Source organism: Rhipicephalus microplus, chromosome X (assembly GCF_043290135.1).
Source record: "Rhipicephalus microplus isolate Deutch F79 chromosome X, USDA_Rmic, whole genome shotgun sequence".
Lineage (NCBI taxonomy): Eukaryota > Metazoa > Arthropoda > Arachnida > Ixodida > Ixodidae > Rhipicephalus > Rhipicephalus microplus.
In genome coordinates this window covers 311,622,726-311,648,060 of record NC_134710.1, presented here as the reverse complement: position 1 = coordinate 311,648,060, position 25,335 = coordinate 311,622,726, and the positions used below count along the sequence as shown (strand labels likewise).

Sequence of the window (25,335 nt, the reverse complement as noted above, 5' to 3'; positions counted from 1 at the left end):
ATGTGCTTTAGGCTATCACTCGCGTTCTACCGAAAGTCAAATCCTGTGACTATTATAAGTTCCCTTTGATGAAAAAGAAAATGGCATTTGCACAGGCCTTGTTGTGATTTTTAAAAAAATATTGTGTATGTTAGTCAAGTAGTGACAAATATGCCCATTCTTCTTTATAATAAGCAGTATACCGTATTCACTCGTATAATGAAGCAACCTTCATCTTGGTTCTTGAAAAAAGGAAAAAAAAATGAATGTATCTGTTAATTTTATTTTGGTGTGATAGTGCCATTGACATTCGAAACAACGTAAAATCAAGCGGTTATGTCACAAAATAACGATGCAATAACAGTCAAAACATAGTTAAGCAACCATGCTGAACAGTAACGAGGAGCGTGTGTGGACGACTTCAATCAAAATTTAAAAGCCCTTTTTGCTTGTAGGGCCACGAAAGCACAGCGGCACGAAAATGAAGCAAGAAACAAAGCTCATGGGCTCCGAGATGACAGGCGCGAGGCGTGTGTTTGGGCTGCGTGCCCGCCATCTCGGAGGCCATGTAAAGCGCAACCATGCCCACCGCGCCGACGCCACGTGCACCCGCAACGTTTGTGTGCTGCCATCCGACGCAGCATTTTTTTGTCCGGTTTGTCGTAGTGAATTTACAGTAACATCTCGATGCTACGAATTTGAAGAGAGCACACAAAATATTCGTATCATCCTGAATTTGTATGAACCACAAACAACTTAAAGATGATACAGTCGAACCCCCTTATAATAGAGAGAGAGAGAGAAACAATTTTATTTATCTCATCTTAAGGGAAAGGGGCTGCGAGAAGGTGTAGGATCGTACTCGCGGTAGGCCTCTTCTGCCACCTCAGCCCACCTCAGGATAGCCTTCTGACGGGCGGGGTTTTAGTCAAGTAGTGACAAATATGCCCATTCTTCTTTATAATAAGCAGTATACCGTATTCACTCGTATAATGAACCAACCCCCATCTTGGTCCTTGAAGGGCGGGGTTGTAGCTGCGCATGGCAGGCTCGAGACACTGATATAAAAATGGGTGTAAGAGAGACCAGTGTGCCAACAGTAAAATATGGGCTGATAAGAAAATGCATGCGAGGTGTCCTGCTTAAAGAGACATCTCATTTAAAAGACGAAAATTGCCGTTCGAAGCATGCCTCTTGTAAAGTTGTTTAAATGTATTAAAGATGAATAAGAACTTTATTGGCAACTCCGTCTTGCTGAAAAGAGTCTATGACGTTCTTTTGAACTTTTCTGCTTTCACCATTTCTCGATACCAGGCTCTCGATAAACGCGTCCTTGTCAAGACTATGAGCTTTGGCGTGCTGCACGGTAGTTCGCAATAGCGCGGACGCGATCCATTGTCAACGCCTTTGCCGCCATGTTGAATTAGCCGCTGGTTGTTTACACCATAGAGTTTCCTATGGTTTACATCACATGGTTTGAGAGATAGAACAGCCGGTGTAGCCAAAGCCATGAAGCCAAAAGGCGATCTGCTATTGCGTGGCGGGAAAATTGGTCTCTGGCTGATTTTTTTACGTCGGCCTCGTGGTGTGTTCTTTTCGGCCACTAAAGCAAAGAGAACTTTGGCGAGTTTTGCCGCATTCACTCCCTTCGAGGCCAAGAGTGAATGGGCCTTCCTCCCACAGACAAGCCACATTGCGTTGCTGGTGTGCAGCGGCCCATCGCAGATTCGTATCATCCGCGTTGGCTGGGGAAGCCGTTTGTATAAAACCGAATCACGGTGAATCTAGTTCATTCGTATCAACCGTAATCGTATCATCGGGATTTTAGTGTAGTTAGGCACCTGCTGCGCAGGGCGCTAGCACACGGCTGCATGCGCTGGAGTAGGGGAACTGAGTGGCCGTATGAAACTTCAGTGTCAATCTGTGCGCTTTCATTATGGGAGAAAACAGGAAAGGCATTGGGCTACAGAAAAGAATTATTGCTCATTTCGTGGGCCAAAACAATCCTATGAAATTTTTGCTGTGATAACTCTCGTAGCTTTTTTCTCCCACGTAATGAACCCTCCCCAAATTGGCGTTGAGTTTTCTGAAAAAAAGGTGGGTTCATTACACAAGTAAATATGGTATATGCTATGTGAATTTGATTACAAATTATTCTACCAAATTCACTTCGAGCCTAAAACAAGCCTAATAATGGAAGGATTGCACCAGAAGCACGATTGCAAATCTGTGTATTTCAAATTTGTGAACAATGAAAAACGAAGGCACACAAATATTTCTGCTGTTTGAAAGTTACTTGACATGGTAGTGCACCGTGGCAGATGATGGTTGGTGTCTAAAAAATAAACGCACACTACTGTGTCGCATGACAGTGGACCCCTTCTGCTCACCGCACGCATCGCTGCAATTCACTACATATGCTATCAAAGTGTGTTGTACGTGGATCTGTTTTAATGGCCGCGGCTTGTATGAATGCACAAAATTAGGTGAATTCTCTTCCACTATTCTTATTTACTGCAAAAGCACGAGGTCAATGTGAACATGCTGCAGAGGGATGGCGGGTGACAGTCCCCTCCTCCAGTCAGCCTGTCATGGTGGCTGTGCTACTTTTGTGTGGCTGAGTGGATAGGCAGGTCAGCGTATTTCAACTTGCAGGTAGTCTACAGTGGTCACAAAGGCTGAGTGAGGCGAGATGCTGGTGGCTTAGTGTAAGCATTCTTCTCACGCACTTTAGTGCTGCAGGGCAGATTGTTTTATGGGATATATTTAAGTGAGAGACAATTTGGCTTCTTCTCATCTCTGTTTGGGCTGTTCACCATGTCACTGTTGCGACAGTGTGTGTTCGCAGTCCTGTTGTGTGGTGTTCGTCTTTGCCTTTGCGCCTGTGATGCCATGCTTGTTAATTTAACATACTAGTAATTTTTACTGCAGTACAGTAAAAGCTTGTTAACTCGGATCTCATGGGACTGGAAAATGTCTGAGTTGACCGAATTCCGAATTATCAAATGGACCATGAAAACAAAAGGAAGACGTACACTGAAAAAACCAACCTTTATTTCTTGAAAAAGTGCGTTATTTTCATCTGCTTCGCCGTCGTAATTTCTGACAGAATGGTCTTATTTAATCCCATGAGGTGGTGGTGCGCACATTTACTTTCATGAGAACAAATGCAGAACTCCTCGAGGAACGCGAGGGTTCGGCGGTCTCTTGCACGGTGCATCGAGGTCGCGGTGGCGGCTCATCTTGGCCGTCGGCATCGGAACAGTTATTTTGGTGCTCCTCAAGCACTTCGACAATATATCATCGTCAGTCAGCGGACCAGCAACAACCACCTGACAGTCTATAGCCACGTAGTCTAAATTCTGCACGCCACTAGAAAGTAGAGAGTCAAAAGGCGCGTCATTTAGCTCGTCGTCTATATTTACAGTGGGCTCACAAGGGTCTTCTGGAGTGGCGTCTGGAGGAATATCAGAGTTGCCAGGGTGGACAAAGCCGCTGTGCTGGAAAGAATTTGCAATGACTGTAGGGGGTGTTTCGCTCCAGACATGCGCTAAAATGTGAATTGTTGTCAGGAGAGTCGGGTCATATTCTTGCCCTGCTTCCTTGTACTGCAAGATCGGTTCCAGCACATGCTTTCTGTACCTGCTTTTTATGTGCTGAAGTATCCCTTGATCCTGTGGTAGCCGAGCAACTGTCGTGTTTGCCGGTAGAAATGCAAGTTCGATGCACTCCGGCCCTGTCATTCTGGTATGAGCGCTGCAGTTGTCAACTAGAAGTAAAACCTTGGGCTTGTTAGCAGAGAAGCGATGGTCAAGCTGGCGCAGCCAAGCTTCTGCAAGCTTTTGTTCATCCTCCGTTGCATCATCCTTGGCAGGTTCTGCTGTAACCTCTCAACACTCTTGTTGCCGCACCTGCAGGTTCTGCTGCAACCTCTCAGCACTCTTGTTGCCGCACCTGTAGTCCACAGATATGCCAATGGTTCTGGCAACCCTTTTGGAAATACCTGCAGCCTTGAGCTCCTCAAGAGAAAAACCTTTGCCCAGGCATTGCTTTGTGTTGTATTTGAAACCCGAGCACCTAATAACAGGTCGGAGGGCTCCCTTGATGGGCCTTGGCACGATAGCTCAAGCCCACTTCACATGGTGCGCATGACGGCGTTTCTTGCGCATCAGCTGATTGAACCATGTCTTCACATAGTGCTGGTAGTCCTTATGAAAATTGCCCTTAGGGACCATACTGTTCTTTTAACGAGCCATCTTGAATGTACCGTGTGGCGGCGGCCACGATCCTGTACAAAATATCCCAAGTCATCCAGGCCTTTCTATTGGCGCGGTATTGCACAAGAAAGTGGTGGATTTCTTGAAATACCTTGAGTTACGTGCCTTCCTGATGACTAGCAGTGGCAGGCGTTCGGTGCCCGCCATATTTACAGCGAGAAGCACAGTCACCCTTTTTTTGCTCCTCTTTCCGCCGACGCACGGGTCGCCCTTGAACGTGATATTTTTTTCCGGCAAGGCTTAAAAAAAAAAAAAGAGCCGTTTCATCGGCATTGAAGGCATTGGCAGGTTTATAATGAGCAAGTTTCTGTGGAAGCTCAGTTGTCTTCCAGTCAGCAATACGCTGTTAATCCAGTGCTCTTTTTTTACTGCGGAAGTTTAGAAAAACCAACCCGTGCCTTTCTCTAAAGCGGGCAAACCAGCCTTCAGCAGCCGTGAAAGATTCGATGTTCATTCTCTGTGCATACCTTTCACGTTGCTGGCAAATCAATGGTCCACTTAAGCGAAACTTCAACCGGCACTTTCCCAGCAGCTGGCCGCGTCGTATGTCTATTCACGTGTGTCCCTGGAAGACATACTACACGAGTTATTTTGACTGAAATAGATTTTTCTAGTTGTTTTGAGCCCTCGATGTTTTGAGAGATACAAGTATGTTCACCCCCCTTTGAGACTCTCACGTTTTACATTACAGTAGACTCTCAGTAAACGAAAATCTGTTAAACAGAACTACTGCTTAAATCATGGCTCATACAGGTCCTTGAAATCCTTGAACACCCTTGAATTTGAAAAATGCATTTTCAAGGCCCTTGAAAGTCCTGGAATTTTTTGCCATCCTTGAAAATCCTTGAATTTACCGAGTAGTGCACTCTCATATCGACATCGCGACGTCCTAAATGTGGTACATTGGTGTATCAACCTGTCGAACTCCCCCTTTCTCCAGCAGTAATGCGGCGGGGGTGCACATGATCTCATTTTGCAAAAGTGCATGTGAAAAAAAAAAAAAGTTAGTTTGTGGCAAGGGTGAAGCAGTGAATGTGATAGCAAAAAATTAGAATACCACAAGAAGGACAAGCAACCCCGTACATGCAACACGCAGCTCAAGCACGGAGGACACACATAAAAAAAGCACACAGGAAGAGTGCTGATAAACGACTGTAACAGCTCGACACTGGAAGTTAAAGGAGGACTCTGTACTTGAGACGAACTGCCAGATATTTTGATGTGTTTAAAAAGAAAATTCACAGTGTGATTGAGTTTTTGATGCTGATTTCAAAAATGTAATTACTATCCCTCTAAACCAATTAGTTTTTGAGATATACTAAAATAATTACCCATTGTTTGCCGGTAAATTACAAGAGAAATTTGTATTGCAGAGCTACTTCTGGCACATACCTGTGTACTAATGAACATAAGCTACACAACGGTAGGAGTGCTTTTTTTAATTTGATAATTTTAGCAAGGTTTGTCGCACCTTGCATTTCAGTGTTGCAGACAAACCCACTTTAGGCTCCAATTTCTGGCAAAAATAAAATTTTTCGAAGATCTCGGTCAAAAATTCACACCTACCGTTGTGTAAACTAAAAATACCGCTACATATCACAATAAAAATGACAGTTCTAGCTGGTCTGGAGGTAGAGATATCTTTTAGACAAGTTTGCAACTGCAGCAAAATTGGAATCCTGAGAAATCATGCAAAAACACAAGTCCATTTTGGGCAGACAGTAGCATGGAAAAGTTGTTTATTTACAATCATTTGCAAATTCAGCTTTCTCAGTAGGCACCATGCATATAATCCTTATGTTTTGCATAGCCTAAATGGTGTGTTTTTAATGCCTGCTGCATGTTTTCCGCAGAGGCACACTTGTGAGCTGATGTGGTCGCCTTGGGCTCGTCTGCCGACTAGGCCGCTTACTAGTTCGGTGACGCCTATGTGCGACGAATGTGCGTGTGTAATCCGCGATCCATCCTATAATAAAACGGTGTTCCGGCTTGTCCAGATTGAGCTGTTGATGTCGCAGACTGAACTCGTGCACTCGCTCATCAATTTCAGGGCTCCGAGAGCAGCGAGGTGTTAGTTTTCTTTTCACGTAAGATTGCCACGCTTTTGAGTGGAGGCTGCGGCACAATATGTTCATCGTTGCGGACGCGTCGTTACAAGCACTCTACCTGTTGCCAGTAGCCTTCATTGCTTGGCCGGTGAGCACGTTCACCGTAAACAGATTGATTTTCTGCTGTTTGCCGACGCGCGGCGAATTCCACTCTGGCGACCCGTCACGCAGTTCACGTCAGACAGAGGAACCCGCGGCATCGGCGCGTTTAGTGATAAGACTGCGCTTCCCTTCCATCGTTGCAAAGATTGCTATCTCTCGTAGCATCACTTCTGATTTTTTACTTGCCGTCTTGTAATTGTTGAAGCTCCAAAACACTGCCGCTTTCAGTGACGTCGACAACCGATGGGCTCGTACGTGAGTTAGGCCTACACCGGTGACTCAGCGACCGCCGTTGAACGGCGCGAGTTTGCTATCCTCCCTGTCCTGAGTGATAGTGGAGCTCTTTCTGAAGTTCACAGCGAACAAACGATCGCCACACCCGCTTCACGAATTAGTGTGGCGAAGAACTTCTTCACTACGGCAGGCAGTCGACAGCACCATGTCAAAATGGCGCATGTCCGTGCGCGTCCCGATGAAAAAGCAGACGCCTGAAACGCCACTTGACCAATATGGTGTCTAGGTTTTATCACGTGCCCCAAGCAGCCAATAGAATCGCGCGGTGGTGCTTCTCGATGATGCGTTTTTGCTGAAGAACCAAGGATCAAGGCGAGCCACATGTAGCGGGAAATTGAAGATGAAGAACGACCCTTTCAGACGAGACCAAGATGACCACGATAGCTCGTGTGTAACTGCAACGGTTCGGCATGAAAAAAGCGCGACTTTAGCATTTATTTGTGCTCAGATTCATCTCACAGGGATGTTACAAATTGATTTTGTGCCAGAAATAATGACGCGAGAAGCTTGAATCTTCTCAGATAAGTGCAAAAATAGTTGCAGATTCCGAAAATGTCAACTTCAAAAAGTCTGTATTTTCGCGATTTAAGGCCTTTTAAGACCCGTGTCCCCCCTTAAGGGAAACTGGCTGTTCCGCATGTCTGTTATCCACCGCAGCAGTGCGCCTTCCAGCTTCGGGTGTGCTGCTATCCTTAGTCGTTTTCGTTTTCTGGTGAATTTGGCGCTGTCAAACTCCTCAAAAATTTTTGCTTGGTTCTTCACATAGTCACTTGAGGTGCTTCTCTCAACATCGCACTTCTCTATTAGCTCTTGTTGATAAACACCTGCGTTCACGTCTTTCAAAATCACCTTTCTTTCAAGATAATTTTCTGGCTGCTGTGGCCGTTTAACTCTTGTGACGGTCACCATCGGTATGAAGCGCGACGGCGGCAGCAATGTGCACACACACAGCCGCAACAAGCAAAGTTACAGCAGAAAAAACCAAGTCATGAAGTACCCCAGTAGGTGTAGCATAGCGAACAGCTATTAGTAGACACTGGATGTGCCAGTGGCCCAAGTGCTTCCGCTGGGTGGTGACTAGCGCCACCTAGCCACTTTCCCCTCATTCGCTATCATCACGATCATATTGTGCTGCGGTCTTGGTTTCTCCAAAACTCCGGTTCCGCCGTCAGTTACGGCAAGCAGTGCTTGAGCCTCCAAACCGCCGAGATTGCGAGACTCTAGAGTCGCGTGGAGTTGTTTAGATAACCGGTGGGCGGCTAAATCCCTCCGAAATAATAAGCATTTGACCCCATTGAAATATACACAGTTTTACTGGGACCACGCCGCGAGTCCGAGTTAACCGAATTTCAGAGTTAGCGATGTCCGGATTAATGAGCTTTTACTGTATATATATGTATTCAATCAGAAATCCCGAAAATTGTGTTTAATACAGCAAAACTCTCTTAATTCAGAGTCACTGGGAATGGGAATATTCAAATTAAGCAAGTTTTTATATTAGAGTAATGAGAGGTGGTCATTTGCTATTTGCTATGCCTGCTAGTTTATGGCTCCAAGAGTGTTGCTATCCAGCAATACGCGGTCTAAGTTTTGCCACAAACTCGGGCCTCTCTGCTGCCAGTGAAAAAACAAATGTGAAAAAAAAAAAAAACTCGTGGTAAGCTAAAATGCGTGCCTGCGAAAAAGAAGATACGCTTCACTGCAACAGTGTAGTGATGGTGACATTTGAACAGCTGGTCACCTGTTCCTCTCAGCGTCAGTGCGTCATGGTGTGACCGTTTGCCCATTCTTCCTGTTAAAATAATTTATTGTGCCAGAGAGAGAGGCCAGTGTTTTGCAATTCGCAATTAGTTCTGACTGGAAAACATGGTGACTGAAGTTTTCTGAGTTTTCGCAGTATGCATTGCAGGGAAAACACTACCAGCAGTGCGAATGTGCAGATTGCCAGAGCAACCACCAGTCAGAAGTTCGCATACATTGTGATTTCTATCAGACCGTCCTTTAAAGGGGCCTTGCGACACTATTTGAGCATGTATTTTTCATTGGTTCTTCAGGTGCTCTGGAATGTGCCGATATCGTTGCGTAAATGGCAACGCCGAAATCGACGCTGTTATAATTTTAATTCACAGGACAAACTACCTTGGTTTCAGTTTTCGGCGACACACATAGGCTATTTTTATTATGGGAAGTGACGTTATGTCATGTGACGGGACGACAAACACCGTTGCCTTTTGATTGGCTGGACGCGAGAAATAGCGTGCAATATTCATATGGTGGTAGCTAGGCCATACGAGTGAATGCTAAAACACCAAAAAATTTTTTATACTTTCTCAGAAAGAAATCATTCGTGTTTCGAAATGATGTATTTGGAGAACAACGAACACAACACAGCCTGCGAACGAGGCTATGGTATGCCAGCAAGCAACTAAACATGGAAAGGCATGCTGAGTTTTTAGCGAGCCAACAATGCGACGGGTGGTGGGCGCAGGTGTTGACGTAGAAAGAGTCTTGCATGCAAGCAGAGAAGTAACTGTCCCCAAAGTGTGTGTATTTTACAGTGTCACCGTGGGAGCGTCTTCTAAGGTTCTATTCGGCGCATGTAGTTCATAGTAACCATGCTAACGACGCCGTCAAAAAGAGCGCTAGTGAGGTATTGTGTGAAGACCACCATGAGGTGACATTTCCGGAATGTCTTATGAGACGCGCACTGTGACTGGAAATGGTCTTTGACATCAGCAGCCGAGTGAAATTCGAAAGAGAACGCTTCTCCTCGTCGTCTGCTCGAGTTTGGACCTTTGAGGACTCATAAGTTCACTGTCCGTGCACCAATTTCCATCATTCTTGTTGCATTCATCTCAGTAATCATCGCTAGGTGTGTTCCGGTGCTTAATAGGGTTGTTCGAAAAGTGTTGCAGGGCCCCTTTAATTTTTTTTCTTTAGAAAGAATGGATAAATCGTGACGCGCTGACATAGCAAGAAGCATGTGACATGCTGCCCGCGTGCCACTGGTGTATCTGCTCTACTGGAGCGTGCCTTTTTTTTTTTTTTTCAGGAGGCATACATATCAGCTGACCAGGACACCGCTTTTACTTTTTTTTTTTTTTTTTTGCTGATGGCAGCGATGCTGGAGTGGTTCAGCTGTCACTCATTATTATCGCTTCACTGCATTGCTTTGTGGCTCCTACGGGCCGTCGTTCCTGCACATTTGCGGCACAATCGGGATCGGAAGGCCCATGGCACCCAAAGTTTTTGAATTAACCATGCTTGTGCTAACTGCTGCTTCGAATTATCCAGTCAAATTTACATTGTAAGATATGGGACCAGAGAAATGTTTCTAATTAAGTGGGATTTCAAAATAGTCGAGTTTGAATTGATGAGGTCTTGCTGTACATTGTTGCTGTTATCAGGGACCTGCCTCTTGAATGAAACTGAAACTTTTCGCGATTGTTAGAGTAACACCCCATCCTGCACAATCGCTTTGCTTTCATTTTGGTGTCTTTCACCGTCAGTTAAGAGATATGTCATGGCTTTCATTAAGCTAACAAAAGATGTGCCTATCAAAGTTGTTTGTTTGTCGTACGAACAGTTTTAGTGATGCTCAGAACTTTGTGGTAGCAACAAAGCTTGATCCTAGTGAAGGCTTCCGAAAAGGAATGGAGGTAGCTTTACGGCAAAGAAAAAAAAATTATGAGCGATGGTTATTACTGCTATCATGTGGGAAAGACAGGATGTAGGTCTTGAATGGGGGGCACCTTTGAATATGTTTCGGCTCACGGGCTTGGATCCACAATATTAGAAGCTCATGTAGATATCTGACATAGTGATAGTATTTTCGGGGGTTGGGTGTGTTCTTATTTTGCTCATGCCTTCTAATGGACTTGAAAGACCTGATGGCATGGTATGCCTTGTTTAACATCAGACAGGAGCAGAAATATGTTTTGCTGCAATCACTAGTGAATTGACTGTCACTGTACAATGCCTATCAAACGCAACAATATTTCGGACGGTATGAAACTTCTTTTGCATAGGCTGTGGATATACTTAGAGCAGCTCTCCTGCAAAGTCCTGGCAGTTAAAACCGACGTTGGTGCGTCACTGCAGGCTTGGGGAAGAAAAAATAACTGCTTCCTTTCTGACTTAGTGAAAATGATGCAGAAAGCAAACTTAGTATTTATAAGCATAGCTTCTTAGTATTATATGATAGTGCAGATAGTGCTTAAAATGTCCGAAGCCATGTACTGGACTAGCCTCAGGAGCATGTGGAACCTCCTGAGATTGTCTAATGGCTGTCTAAACAATAAAATTGCATAGTAGCCTTTCAGCTGTGCCAAGGTTGATTCAGTACTGTATTACTACTCATTTATAACCATATTAATAGCAGTGAACATATTTTTGCTCTTTCCTGGAAATCTTAGCAAAATGGAGCTTGTATGTGTTCAACTTGGTGTAAGGCTGCCTATAATTGCAGTGGATTACACGCAGGTGCATTGTAAAGCTGTGGCCTGGCACCCTGAAGTGGCCACTCAGCTGTGCCTGGCTTCCGAGGATGACCATGCACCTGTGGTGCAGCTTTGGGATTTGCGCTTTGCTACCTCTCCACTAAAGACGCTTGAACACCATCAAAAGTGAGTAGATTAATGTCGCTTCTGTGACTGCTTTGGGTTGACACATTATACTTTTTGCATTGTAGAAACATAGTCAAGAAGTGTATTAAAATGTCATGTCAGACCGGATTTAAGAAAAATGCCTGCCTTGTTCCTTGCACTCTTATCGCTCTGCTTTGATATATGAGCTTGAAATAGACATTAGGAAGCAATTTTACAGTGATTTTATAAGACCTATAAAGGCCTACTTTCAAATTCAATGCCTACATCACTATTTAAACGTAAGTTTTTCTTTGGTGTGCAGTCCAAGACTGTTATTCATGTTACCGGACAACACTGACTGTTTCTAACTCTATCGGGTTAAACCTTGTACTCTAGTTCAACCAACTCCTGGAAAAGAGTAGTGCTGTGCTGACAAAGCGTGAGCAGGACGCAAATGCAAGACCACGGAGAGCTGTTGAAGGATAAAATGTGTGTGTGTAGCAAAAGAAAATGTGATGTTCACATGGTGTTTTTTTTTCTCTCCTTCTCTCAATTTTTTTGTACCTAATATTCAAGGTGTTCACCATCAGGGGAGAAATTCGCTCCCTCCCTTCTGGTATTTTATAGATCGGGATATCTGCTCCCGCTCTGCGTTTCTCGGTTATGCAAAAAAAGAAAGCTATCTATGAGTATGTTCGTTTAACAGTGGACATTTGACTCTCTATGCTATGAAGTAAACGCAGAGGTCGTGTTCTTATAACAGTGCGGGAATTGCATGGTTATGATCAACTGCTGACTCTTTTATCATAATTGATAAAATTTCTTCATTTCCTGACGTTGACACAGGTTGCACCTCGCTTGAAATTATTTGCATGCAGAGGTCGTGTTCTTATAACAGTGCGGGAATTGCATGGTTATGATCAACTGCTGACTCTTTTATCATAATTGATAAAGTTTCTTCATTTCCTGACGTTGACACAGGTTGCACCTCGCTTGAAATTATTTGCATTTATGTAAAAGTTGATTGTGCCTATATATGTGATTTTGGAGGCTTAAAATGCAGTTTTGCCTGCGCATGTTTGAAGCCGAGATCATGCTTTCTCAATGTCGGAAAATTCGGCTTCTAGTCATGACACATCTCTCTCTCCTTTACTCCAACCAAAACCAGTTTGTAGAGAAGTACTGCAGTAAGAAAAGGAAAGTGTGCCAAAAACGCAACCTAATGTTGAAGTAATACTTCTGCAATAACTTCACTTTCAGTTTTTCATTTTTCTATCATGTATGTAATAAGAAAAGGGAATGCACTTGATTCAGTCACTGTAGCACAGGCAACACATCAAAATTTTCTAGAAAGTATATTTCTAATGTTATGTCAGTACTCTCAAGTTCTGTGTGCTGAACTACTTGTGTACGAGTGAAAGCATTCACACTGTTTTATTCTTTCTTCTTATATCTTTTGGTTTGGTGGGCAACGTATTGCTACGCTTGTATGTCATATACATTACCGTATTTACGTGCATAATTTGCGCCACAATTTGCACACCCTTAATATTTTGCCAGCTTTTCTGAAAAAAAAATTTACTCTGATATTTCGCGCTCCCCGACCTGACCGAGCCAGCTCGCCTGCGCGCACACGTTTGAACATTTTGATGCTTCGGCCGGGCGCGCCTCGCCGAGCAGACGGGTGCAGTCAAGCAGGCTGCGAGTGCGAAGTCCCTTCTTTCGAAGACTTCCCCCGAACTATAATTAGGGTCTCTAGAACACCGCACCCGAACAAAAACCTGTTGACAGGTCGCTGAAACTGCTCGAGCATTTGCCCCCCCCCTCCCCCAATCTCCCAATCTCTACCACCGCAACTATGGTGAGAATGTATGCTCGCGTCACGGCACGGACGACTTTCCACATCGGAGGCGTGCGCCAACTGGTCTCCTCGTTCTCTGCGTCCGCACTGCAACGCACGCTTGATCAATTTCGGAAGTTTAGGTTTCGCCATTCGGCCAACACATTTTGACGGGCTCCTTACGATGTGCTACAATAATTAAATACACGGCAAAATATAAGCTCGCTGTTGTAAATTTTGGCAAAGAAAGCGGATAGCGTGCTGTGCGTTTAAAGGAGACGTATTTCAACGTGATGACCGACACGATCGGTACGCGAGAAAGTAGAAGAGCGCGCTTGCTTGCTAATACAAGTTTCCTGCCATTCAAGGAGGCCTTTTCAATTGTGTACGGATGCTTAGTTCTTGCATGATTGCCGTGTCGTGGGACCCAGTTTCTCCCAGCATGGTCCAAAGAGCTTCAGGAAAATGGGGCGTTCAAACGTGCACGACAGAACCGGGGATGATGCGCTTTGGGAGGGTGGGGGCCGCGGCCGTGACGATGATTTCCAATCTGTCTTCGCGATCAGTGATTGCCGCTACACCACGCGTGACCGGTCGCACAAACTCTTTCAATTTAACAAGTACACTTTGTTTGTGCTTCAATTTATTCCTTCTTTTTTAAATGTATATACTGCACACGTTAGGATTGTGACACAATAATTCGTATGCGCTCGCAAAATCCTCGCGCAATTTGCGCACCTCCTTCTTGGGGCCCCAAAATCACAAAAAGAAGTGTGCAAGTTATGTGAGTAAATACGGTAGCTATTCTCTTGATCATGACACTTTGACATGGTGATGTTACTGTTGTCTGCGTTTTGTTGTGTACTCTTGTATTGTCAATGCATTGTCCTGCTTGTACAATGTTTGTAGTTTATTGCACTCCTGTAATAATCCCTATGGAGCGTTGACAGTATACTTTAAATAAATAGATTAGTAAAATTATCTTAGTGAATTATTTTAGGTTTCAATGCAGTACAACTGCATGGGTTATGCCTTCAATTAACTGAAAAAAAAAAAAAAAAGAGAGTGAGGAAGAGGGCCCCGCCGCGGTGGTCTAGTGGCTAAGGTACTCGGCTGCTGACCCGCAGGGCGCGGGTTCGAATCCCGGCTGCGGCGGCTGCATTTCCGATGGAGGCGGAAATGTTGTAGGCCCGTGTGCTCAGATTTGGGTGCACGTTAAAGAACCCCAGGTGGTCTAAATTTCCGGAGCCCTCCACTACGGCGTCTCTCATAATCATAGAGTAGTTTTGGGACGTTAAACCCCACATATCAATCAGAGTGAGGAAGAGGTCTGAAATATAATGTATGCATTTCTTAAAGGACACCAACATGTAATATTTAGTAAAACTGCAATGGAAAATTGGAGCTCTGCAAAAGCAAAACTTTCATTTATATGATTGAAAAAGCTGTAAAATAATTCCATAAAAGCCAGTGACTCTTTAAGTTCTAAAAACACCTTGTGATGTTGTCATAGATTTTGTCAGTATCTGTTTCACTCTAGGTAATTGCTAAATGCTCAGGGAGCTGAAGGATAAGTATAAAAAATGCAAGTACTTGAGCACTTCTCCCATGCGAGGTTGGTGCACAAAAATAAAATAAGTATACAAAAATAAAACCAATGTTTTGCATTGGTGTGCATATAGGGCCATTTGTTCTATAATGAGGCGTAGAAACTTGAGTGTACTGATGCGTGAACTCCACTGTGTTGAAACCTGACCCTTTTGGCACTGGAGGCCAGTTATGTACAATACAGATGTGCAATATTCAATGGCATGATTCTAAAGTTCAGTGAAGTTAGGGCCATGACTGTTTGAGGAGGCATAGCGGGGGAATTTTGTTCACTTCTTGCTTGTGTGATACCCTTTTTATGCTAGAAGCATTCAGTTGCCTAGTTCATTGTGTAAAGCTTGGGTGTCCATACTTGCAGGGGTGTTTTGGCTATCGCTTGGTGTCCACAAGACCCAGACCTCCTGTTGTCGTGTGGAAAGGACAACAGGATACTTTGCTGGAACCCAAATTCTAATGTACAGGGTGGAGAGGTGAGTTGCTCGAAAGATATGCTGTTTATTTAACATTATTAAGACAGTGAAAGACATTTGCTTACATCGGTGTATATTACTTTGAATGGCCAATCTTCATGTTGTTCCATGTCTGGTGAATTATTTTGGAAGCATTATTTATGCAAAGAGATGAAACCGAAAATATTTACTTTTTAAATACATAATCTTGCATGTTTCATTATTATTGCTTATACGATGAAGTGGAGGGCCACTACCATGGTGTGTCGAGCAGAATACACATCGTTCTTTGACCTAAAAGTTCAGTTTGAGTCTCCCCCTGTTGTTACAATTCGATTGTGGTGAAATGCTAGAGGTCTGTGTACTTAAGGGGGGAGGTGGCGTTAAAAAAAAAAAAAAAAACTTTGTTTGCTGACCTAGAGCAATGGAACTTAGCATGCATACTCATAAGTGTCTTGAATAGGGAAATATGCAGTTTCGTCACGATACCTTTAGTAGTTCTCAAGTTACATCCTACTACAGCGAAATCTCGGTATAATGAAATTCAGGGGACCGCGGAAATTTGTTTGTTATTTTGAAAGGTTGTTATAGTTAAAGCTAAAAAATTAACCATAAATACTTATTTTTCACTGACCAAAACGACTTACCTTTAGAACGGTGGGTCTTTGAACTCGTTTTTCATGAGAAAAAAAACCGCGAAAAATGCACGTTTAGTTTAAAAAAGTCTGTGATTTTTTGTTTTTTGTTTTTGATGCGAGCAGCACAAACTTTGCAGCGCAAAGGCCTCCAGCTCATCCAGATTCCTGTGGTGCAGTTCGGTTCTTTAGTCACGACAGCCTGCTTTTTGCCTTCCAGTTGCCAAAGAATATCCATTGTCTCGCTTAGCGAAAACTGCTTCCGCTTCTTTGTCGCAAGCAGAGATGAACTCATTTGTAGTATCACTGCAGCGCGACCGCCAGCTTGCTTTGCGGACGCGATAAGTAATCACCGAAAAGAGATGAACACGACTGAAAAAAATGAAGCCTCCAAAAAAAAAAAAACTCGAAGTGTGACGGCTGTCATCGCCTCTTTCTAAAAAAAAAAGTGCTAAAAAAGAAAATTTTTCGCGTTTAGTTTTCTGCTCTCTTGCTTTCTCAGGTTTTCCACATACATGCTTCCTGCTCCACAACTCCCACTCTGCCTCACTGACCTTGCCCTCCGGTGTTGCCCTTGCCTCTGCGCTCGCTTGTAAATCTGCAGCGTCGGCATTTCAATAAAAAGAAAGAAAAGAAAGTCGCCCTTTCGTTTTTTTTTTCCTCCACCCCGTCGCGCGTCTCCCGAGAAGCAAGGCGTCCGCTCGCTTTGTCGTCTACTTGCGTACCGCTCCGGTGGTCGCGACAGATTTCAGAACATAAGTTCGTAGTACTGAGGCGTTGTTAATATAGTGCGGAACTAAAGTAATGCTTGTTAATCTGAAAAGTTCGGTATTCTGAAGTACGTAGTAGTGTAATAATTTTACATTGAAACTATTAGCAGTCGGCACGGGACTTTTTAAAAGTTCGTTAGTCTGAAAAGTTCGTTAATGTGGGGTTCATTCTACAGAGATTTCACTGTACGTGGTTCGACTTGTATGGTCTGCTCGTGGAAAGCCTAGCGCTGTAACAAAGCATGTCAAGAAGCTTCAAATGGTGTTGATCTTTACTCAAAAGAAGACTATTAGTTATGAAAATTTCAGTTTTTTTTTTATCACTTCTCTTTTTTTTATAGAGATCATCATGGCTGCCTAGACATATTGTCAGAAACAGTGTACAAGTCATCTTGGAAAAAAAAAAAAAAAAACTGGACCATAAACAAAAATTCAAAAATTGTCAGGCCCTCAAAAAATGTTTTGAGATTCAGGAAAAAAAAAAAACAGAATCAAAATTCGTCCAGTCATTCCCGTGCCACACTTTCCATGAGCAATGCACAATGTTCAAAACACAATGTTCAAAAAAGCCTGTAGAAGTTTTCGACAAGCTTTTTTCGAGGAATTTCTTGTTTCTGGTTGGATGTTGATGAAAATTGGCACAGACGCTAAGAGTGGCCTCACAGTGCTTCCATAAAAATTTCGAGGCGATACCACGAATACTTAATGGGAGACAAATTATTTCGTCATTGAACCTCGTGGAGGGGCTGAGCATAATGAAAAAAAAAAATTGAGAAATCTCCATTTTAAGTTCCAATTTCTCTTTACTTTCCGATGGAGGCGGAAATGTTGTAGGCCCGTGTGCTCAGATTTGGGTGCACGTTAAATAACCCCAGGTGGTCGAAATTTCCGAAGCCCTCCACTACGGCGTCTCTCATAATCAAATGGTGGTTTTGGGACGTTAAACCCCACATATCAATCAATCAATTTCTCTTTACGTCTTGTGATATTCGACTTCTCAGGCATGTGGTCTCTGCCTAGTGTGCCTTTGATTACAAATATTCACTGAACATTTTTTGTATATCGAGAAGTGTATTGCATAAAAAAATGGCCCATACCATCACAGCCTATGCCTTCTTTCTAAATAACAAAGCTATAGGCAGGAGATTGGTGGCACAAGAATTTTTTAGCAGTTTATTTAAAGATGCAACATGGGCATATAAAAATTCGTGCCCCTGCTTCATTCATGCTGTTTATCCACTCTTACCGTGAAACGCATCATCATACAGCCGGTCGTGGGAACGCCAATCTACGAGGTTTTCATTGTCTCGGAACATTTGTAGACGCTTGTTGCGGTACAAAGCACGGCTCTAAGCGCGTCTAAATCAGATGACAAAAGCTTATTGACAGCACTCCATATGACCGTGGAGTGCACGGCCGCGTGGACAGTGCAGCTGGCACGTGATGCACTTGGAGGCAGCGTTCGGTGATGATGCGCGAAATGTGTAGCTGTGATGACAAAAAATCAGCATGCTCTGTGCTTGGTACAGACGAGCCCACATATAACGGCCCCACTTAAAACAAACTTTCGCTTAAAATGAACAATATCCGCGTGACCGTAAAAATATACATTGTTTCAATCACACAAAATCGAACTTACAACGAATGTCTCTGAGCGCGCGGATCGGTTACAGCGAACGGAGTCCGCACTCTGCCGACTTCCCGGGAAACCACTTTCCACTACGGATGAGTCATCGGTGAAGTGCCTGTAGATTCTTATTGTTAAACTCCGACCCTGCCTCTGACCCTCTAGTTGTCACTCATTGTCACACACCCTGTCCCCCCCGCTACTCTGAGCACCCCACATCGCCAGATGTGGCCAGTGTTTTGACATTGCCACCCATCTTTCGAACACCGGTTGGCCATCTCCCCTGTTTTTAATCGCTGGTACTGTTGTTGGCGTTGCTGGCCTGGAGTGACCTGACCATTTGCCAACATCGTCTGTATCCGATTGTCTGCATCTTGTCTACACTGCTGTGCGCGTCGATACAGGCGGTCGTGCTTAGACCTCTGTGCGTGCATTCTACGTGTAAGTTGCGCGTTTTGTGGACCTCTCAAGCATGCTGCCCGACCTGCCTCCTTGCCACGTGTTTTCGTTTTCAAGGTCTTCTTCCCTTCGTATCCTCCCTCTCTTTGCTCTATCTCAACTCCTTGCCTTTCTCTCTCAAATCGGCTCTCCTCTCATGACACAACTCCTTCGTCTGTCTCCAACGCTCCGCGACACCAGCCACGCTGACTCGAGAAGTTTTGTTTTCTGACTAGAAACAGGCCCAGAGCTGTACCCTGCATTCTGGCATGTGTGTTGCGTGTGGGCGTCTTGCTCGCTCTCGGTGTGCGTGTGTGGTCAGGATGGTGGACAGGAGGCCTTGCATGCTTTTTCCTGTCGCTCAACAAAAACGTTGAAAGTGTGACCGCTTGACTTGGGCGTAATCTGTGTTAGGTGCCGCGTTGCGGAGTGCTTGCTCATAGCTACTGACCACCTGGCAGCCAACTTGCCGCTTTGGGCGTCCCGGTATTCAGCTGTGGAGATGGTGAATATTTCGTGGGCAGCGGTGACGGCTACATGCATGCAAAATGTTTTCGCGAGGCCGACTTCGTCGATGTCGGGCCCGATGCAGAGCCTGAAGCTTCCGAACAGGACCACTCCGGGGCGATTTGTGGCAGCGCGTCGTCGACTCCGACCTGGCAGAGTGGGTGGGACATCAGTTGTGATGGTTTAATTACGGCCAATGATGATGCCGACACGGCGGAACCATGTACGGATCAGGGCGTTGCGAATTAAGTACGCGGCAAGGGTGATTTGGAGGAATCTGATTGCGAGAACGACGGAACTTTGAAGCCAGTGCCTCATGCAGCTTATGCCACGGATCTCGGCGAAGAGAATGCTGCCGTTTGAAATAAACTCGAGACCACCCTTATCACTTCTGCTCTTCAAAACACGTACATCACAGGCTTTTTTGGGAAAAAATTTTGCGTTTTCACTCGCAACTTTTTTAAACGCTGTGTTTCATTCATTTACTACGAACTTAGGGATACAGCGAATGGATGCCGCATCAGGCTCAAGCTCTTTATAGGCGGGCTCGACTGTATTGCATTTTCGAGTGACAACGCGCGAAAATGCTAGCCGCTGTTCCGAGCAATCCCTGGCAGTGGAGGGGGGCTTGACAAGCTTGACTGTGGGGTCTGCTGCCCATGTGTAAAATGCCCGTCCGCAGTTTCGAATAGCGAGTGATATGCTTTGTTGCTTACGAAGAAGCACGTCGCCATGAGTGCGCTAGCGCGTCGTTCTTTCCCGCAGTCTCGTCATCAGTAGGCTTAGGCCTAAAGACTCCGATGACTGGCCACTCTTGTAGACCGCGCCCCCACTCGTAGTAACCTGATCATGAATCCGCTTACAGCTTCGTTGCTTGGATAGATCATTGCATTATCATCTATCCTAATATGGCAATGTGGTGTAGTTTGAAATCTCTTTACGCGGTTTGTAGGGTAATTGAAACTACATGGCAAGTCCTGGAAAAGATGTATGTGCAGTTAAGCCTGCTTATAACGAATCCCCTTGTAATGAATTCCTCGATATACAGTAGACTCTCGTTAAACAGAACCTGAAGGGACCGGAAAAATATGTTTCATTTAGGAGGAGTTTCGTTTACTGAGAAGTGAACATGGGCGCAGGATACACGCCCGTAACCAAACATAGCAGAGGCAGTTGTTCTGTTTAAGTAGTAGTTCCCTTTAACATATTTCCGTTTACCGAGATTATACTGTAATGAAGTTTTTCTATTCCCCGCAGTTGCTCCATAAAAGCACATGTATTTGAGACCTCTATGTAACACCCGCAGTTGCTCCATAGAAGCACATGTATTTGAGACCTCTATGTAACAAAGTAATAGTGGGAGACAACCTTGGTATAACGAGTTTTCTACACAAACAATCTAGAAATTTCGCCCCGCATTTTGGCATTTTGGTACGAGCATGCATCTTCCACGGGTGCCCCGCGCCGACGAAGCAGAGGCAGTTGTTCCGTTTAAGCAGTAGTTCCCTTTAACAGATTTCCGTTTATTGAGATTACAGTGCAGTCCACTTATAACGATATCGAGAAAACCTAAAAATATGATCGTTATAACCGGTGATCGTTATATTTGGACTGCCGCCAAAAAATCGTCGCCGGACGTACCTTTTGTAGCTCCAGGCTTCATTTCGCTATTTTCACCAATTAATAAATATTGTAGATAGCAGGATGTCAAAAACAAGACTTTATTTCTTACTCCGAAGAACGCATCACGGGTTCGCTGAGGAAGAGAGACTGACCGACGGCGGGGTGGGAGCAGTGGAAGGAAGAAAGCACAGCCAGAGGTACACAGCCGGAATGCCAACGAGGCCCCGCCCCGATGCCGCCGCGCCGCTTTGCTTTTCGCTTTTTTTATTTTCTCTCTCTTATCGCTTTGGTTCGGCAAGCTACGAGTAGCTTGCCGGCTTGCCGTTGTAGAAGGCGGGGAGCCGCGGAGCGCGGCGCTTTGCTTTTCGCAATTTTTTTTTTTTTAAATTCTCTCAGCCTCTCCGCGGTCGACGCGCGGCGAGGCGCAAAACGTGACACAGCTGGCGCCATCTGTAGCGCGTCGCGCCAACTCGCGACGCTCTCCTCGGCTTTTTGCACGGCTGGGACGCGCTGCCGGCGCTGTGCTGCAGTGGCGGCAGGTACTCGCCTACGCTAACTTTTCGTCTTGTCTCGGCATAGTTCGTTTCAGAGGAACTTATCAATCTAAATGTTACGATTATTCTGAATGAAACATGCCGTCCACGGCAAACTTTTCATCGTTGTATCCGATATGCGGTGGATAACATATCGTTATATATGGTTTTTTTCCCCATAGCCCCAATGCATAAAATGAGACTGTTAGGTCGACCCATCGTTATAACCGATATATCGTTATATGTGGTATCGTTATAAGTGGACTGCACTGTATACTGTAATGAAGTTTTTCTATTCCCCGCTGTTGCTCCATAGAAGCACATGTATTTGCGACCTCTATGTAACAAAGTAACAGTGGGAGACAACGTTGATATAACAAATTTTCTCCACAAACTATCTAGAAATTTTGCCCCGAATTTCCGCATTTTGGTATGAGCATGCATCTTCCGCAGGTGCCCTGCGCCGACGAAGCACGGTGCATTAGGCGAGCGCGAGTGCTTGTTATTGTGCACGGGTGAGCACAAGGCAGGCAGGCGGGCCTGTCCCTTCGTGTTGAAAGCGCACAGCTGATACTTGCTGAGATAGCACGCCCCAGCGATAGCGACCGCCCTTAAAATCGAAGTTCAATTTGCTACTTGAGCAACGCGCCCCCCCTCCCCCACGTTTTTTCATGCTCGTTCAAGATGGGTGGTTTCCTTTCTGTTTGAGCATTCGACGGCAGTTATAACACGCCAGCGATAGAGATGGGCCGGCTCATTTAATCAGCAGTGCTCTCGCGCTTTTACCCGCTCGAGAAAGTTACAATGTGCGGGGGCATTTTGTTAATTTAGACTTGTTGACTTTTTACGGAACATGGCGGCGAGAGCGAAAATCCGCTGAGAATGTCCGTACAATTGCTATCGCAATGATAGCGCAGTTTTTTACTGCTAACGGTTTTAGCTTAGCTCTGCCTTCAGTACCCCTTTTGTTTGACTTGTGTTTACTTTCCGAATTTTTATACCGAACCACCATATAATAAAATAATCTTTATAACGAATTTTTCTGGGAATTCATCAATTTTGTTATGTCCAGGTTTAGCTGTATTTGTGCAGGAAAAGCTCCAATGAATTCAAGAGAAGGCTAGATTTGGTTGTTAACTCTGAAGTTTCCATTTTCTACAAAATACAGTGGAACCCCATTTATACGTTCTTCAGCAGACCGGGCACCAAAAATGGTAACAGCCGGAAAAAACGAACGAGTGGGGAAAGCTCCAAAAATTAGAGAACAGGCGCTTTGACTACAAACAATTTGTTTCTTTCGGCAAGATGAGCCTAAGACTTTTGAAATATTCGAAGATAGTTGATTGCTGCTTCTTTCGCTCGCCGGTAAGCATCACACATTTCTCAATAATCTGGAAGGTTGTATTGCTTTCAGTGTCGCTTTGGTGCGCGACGTACCTCCGAACGTAGTTCAGGGCTGTGACGACTTCTCCTAAGTTGAAATCGGCCGACTCCGCTGCCAGCTCATCAGAATCATGTGGCTCATACTCGTCATTGATGTCCCCGTCATCAAATGCAATCGAGTTTGCAACGATCTCTGCGATTGTCTGGCACTGCGGCTGTTTTGTAAGCCATGCCGTGCCTCTTGCGGAAACGGTCGATCCAGCCATTTGACGCCGCAAAAATTAGCGATACCCAGTGTGTCAGCTATTTCCATCGCCTTCTCGCGTAAAATGCTGCCGTCGAAGTTGATATCGGCAGCGCGAGCTTGTTTCAACCAGGTGAGAAGAGCCTCGTCGAGCTTCTTGTGCTTGGCGCCACGAGCTTGCATGCTTGGCTTTCAGGCCGACGAGAGAGGAATTCCCTTCAATCTCGGCACGCTTCGAGGCGATGCTGTTGAGCGTTGACGGTGGCAGTCCAAGGTCTTTGGCAACGTTGACCCTTTTTTGCGCTGGCTGCCTGTCGATGCTTTAAAGGGGCCCTCCAACACTGTTCAACCCCCGATGTTTTATTCGTGGGTTATGTAGAAGGAAGTTCAGACAGACTAATGCAGCGAAAATGGCAGTGATAATGGCATGCAATCTGAAGTTATTCAACATAAAAAATTCAAAACACAAGAAAAAAATGCTGGCCCTCAACTCAGTTTTCTTGGGGTCACTTGACCACATTTCACTCGCCCATGACGCCGGAAAGCTGCCCCAATGAAATAAGCTGGAAGCGCCAATGTAAGGGTAGCTCGCACCCCATCGTTGCTTGCTTTTTTTTATTTTCTTGTTTTCAAAGTCATGTTGACCTTGTTGCCACAGTAACAAGCGCGGTGCCTGACGCCTGGCTTGCCAGAACGTGAGCGGGAGCTACTATGTCGAAGCGAGGTATTTTCTGCTGTTTTTTACAACATTCCAAGTTGTTTGGTGAGACGTGCAACTAACAACAGTGGTGCATTGCACCCCTTCAACAGTGCAACTCCCAAAAGGAAGAAGAGGGAAGAAAAAGAGAGAGGTCTTTCATATATTCATCCGACTCGTGCAAGCCAAGAATCCAGTGGCGAAATGGCAGCCAGCACCTCTGTCGTGCTTTGTAGTCGCAGTGATCTTTTCTTGTCGGGGCCACGTCTATTCAGCGTTCAATGAAAAAGTACAGAGAAGAAAAATGAAACAGATTAGTAACCTCAGTTTTGATCCTACACCACGATTGCATCTAATGTTACATTTATCCAATGATATGGCAGCAACCTTCCGGCATCATTTCCAGTCGCAAAGTTCTGGCGAGGGCCACTACGGGGTAATGCGCTCGGCAGCGATGTAGTGACTTATTGCGTGATTAAAATACTAAATTATTTGATATCGGCGCTTAGACCTATGCTAAAATTATCTACAGCTATCGGTTTACGCAAACCACAGATAACAAATAGGTGCTTCAATAGTGTTGGAGGGCCCCTTTATGTACGTCCAGATTTTCAAGGGAAAGCGCTTTCCACTTACGCGATGCCATTAAGGCTTGACGAAGATTGTGTTGACAAGTTCAACGATAACAGGCATAGCGCACACAACAGCGACTGAAGACGAGTTGCAATGAGTGGCATGCAGAGGTGGGACTTTCATGCCCTTCCGGCATTCCGTAGTGAAACTTCCGTTGTGAGTGATGATGTTGATAGCACTTCTCACACATGGCCGTCTAGGGGCGGCCTCTACAACTCGCTGGCGGCTTCTTACAGCCTGTTTCATAGCTTGGTAGCCAAGCTAAACCAACACTGTCAAATGTGAAATTGAAATGGCGGTGCCAAGGTCGGTTCGGCGAACTAGATTGCGACACATCATACATGAACGTTCTCACAGTTGCGACATAACAGCGGGGTTTGCAACACATGGGATTCCATGAGAGCTATGCCGGCACCGATGAAAGATAACATAACAGCCGAGAAAACGCAGCAGTGAGGAACGTAGGTTTCACTGTATTTCGAAAAAGAATCTCTTGACATTGCCTGTCACATTAGTGTGTCTCAAAAACTTCAGGTTAACATGACTGCCACCACTTTGTGTGGTGGAAGACTGCTGACATGTAACTTCCAACCATCTTGGCTCATTCGACCTAATATGCTTCATGCAAGGCACCCAAGTGCAACAGGGTTCTCTCATGCTCTCTTGACCCTTGTTTCCTCCTCATGCTGTTCCACCGTGTGTGCACTCTTTTGCTTTCCTCTCTGCCCTGTTTATTTGAGTATACTCGTTTGCCCCGCCGTGGTGGTCTAGTGGCTAAGGTACTCGGCTGCTGACCCGTAGGTCGCGGGATCAAATCCCGGCTGCGGCGGCTGCATTTCCGATGGAGGCGGAAATGTTGTAGGCTCGTGTGCTCAGATTTGGGTGCACGTTAAAGAACCCCAGGTGGTCTAAATTTCCGGAGCCCTCCACCTCGGCATCTCTCATAATCATATGGTTGTTTTGGGACGTTAAACCCGACATATCAATCAATGAGTATACTCG

General features: G+C 45.0%; 1 protein-coding gene across 3 annotated transcripts in view; it reads left to right on the top strand.

Moving 5' to 3' along the window:
• Sec31 (COPII coat complex component secretory 31) overlaps window positions 1-25,335 on the top strand; it is a 170,543-nt gene that overhangs the window by 12,962 nt on the left and 132,246 nt on the right. For all 3 annotated transcript variants that reach the window (XM_075879503.1, XM_075879502.1, XM_075879501.1), the window contains exons 7-8: window positions 11,243-11,385; window positions 15,153-15,264. In XM_075879503.1, coding sequence (XP_075735618.1) covers window positions 11,243-11,385; window positions 15,153-15,264 — 255 coding nt within the window. The remainder of the gene's footprint in view (window positions 1-11,242; window positions 11,386-15,152; window positions 15,265-25,335) is intronic.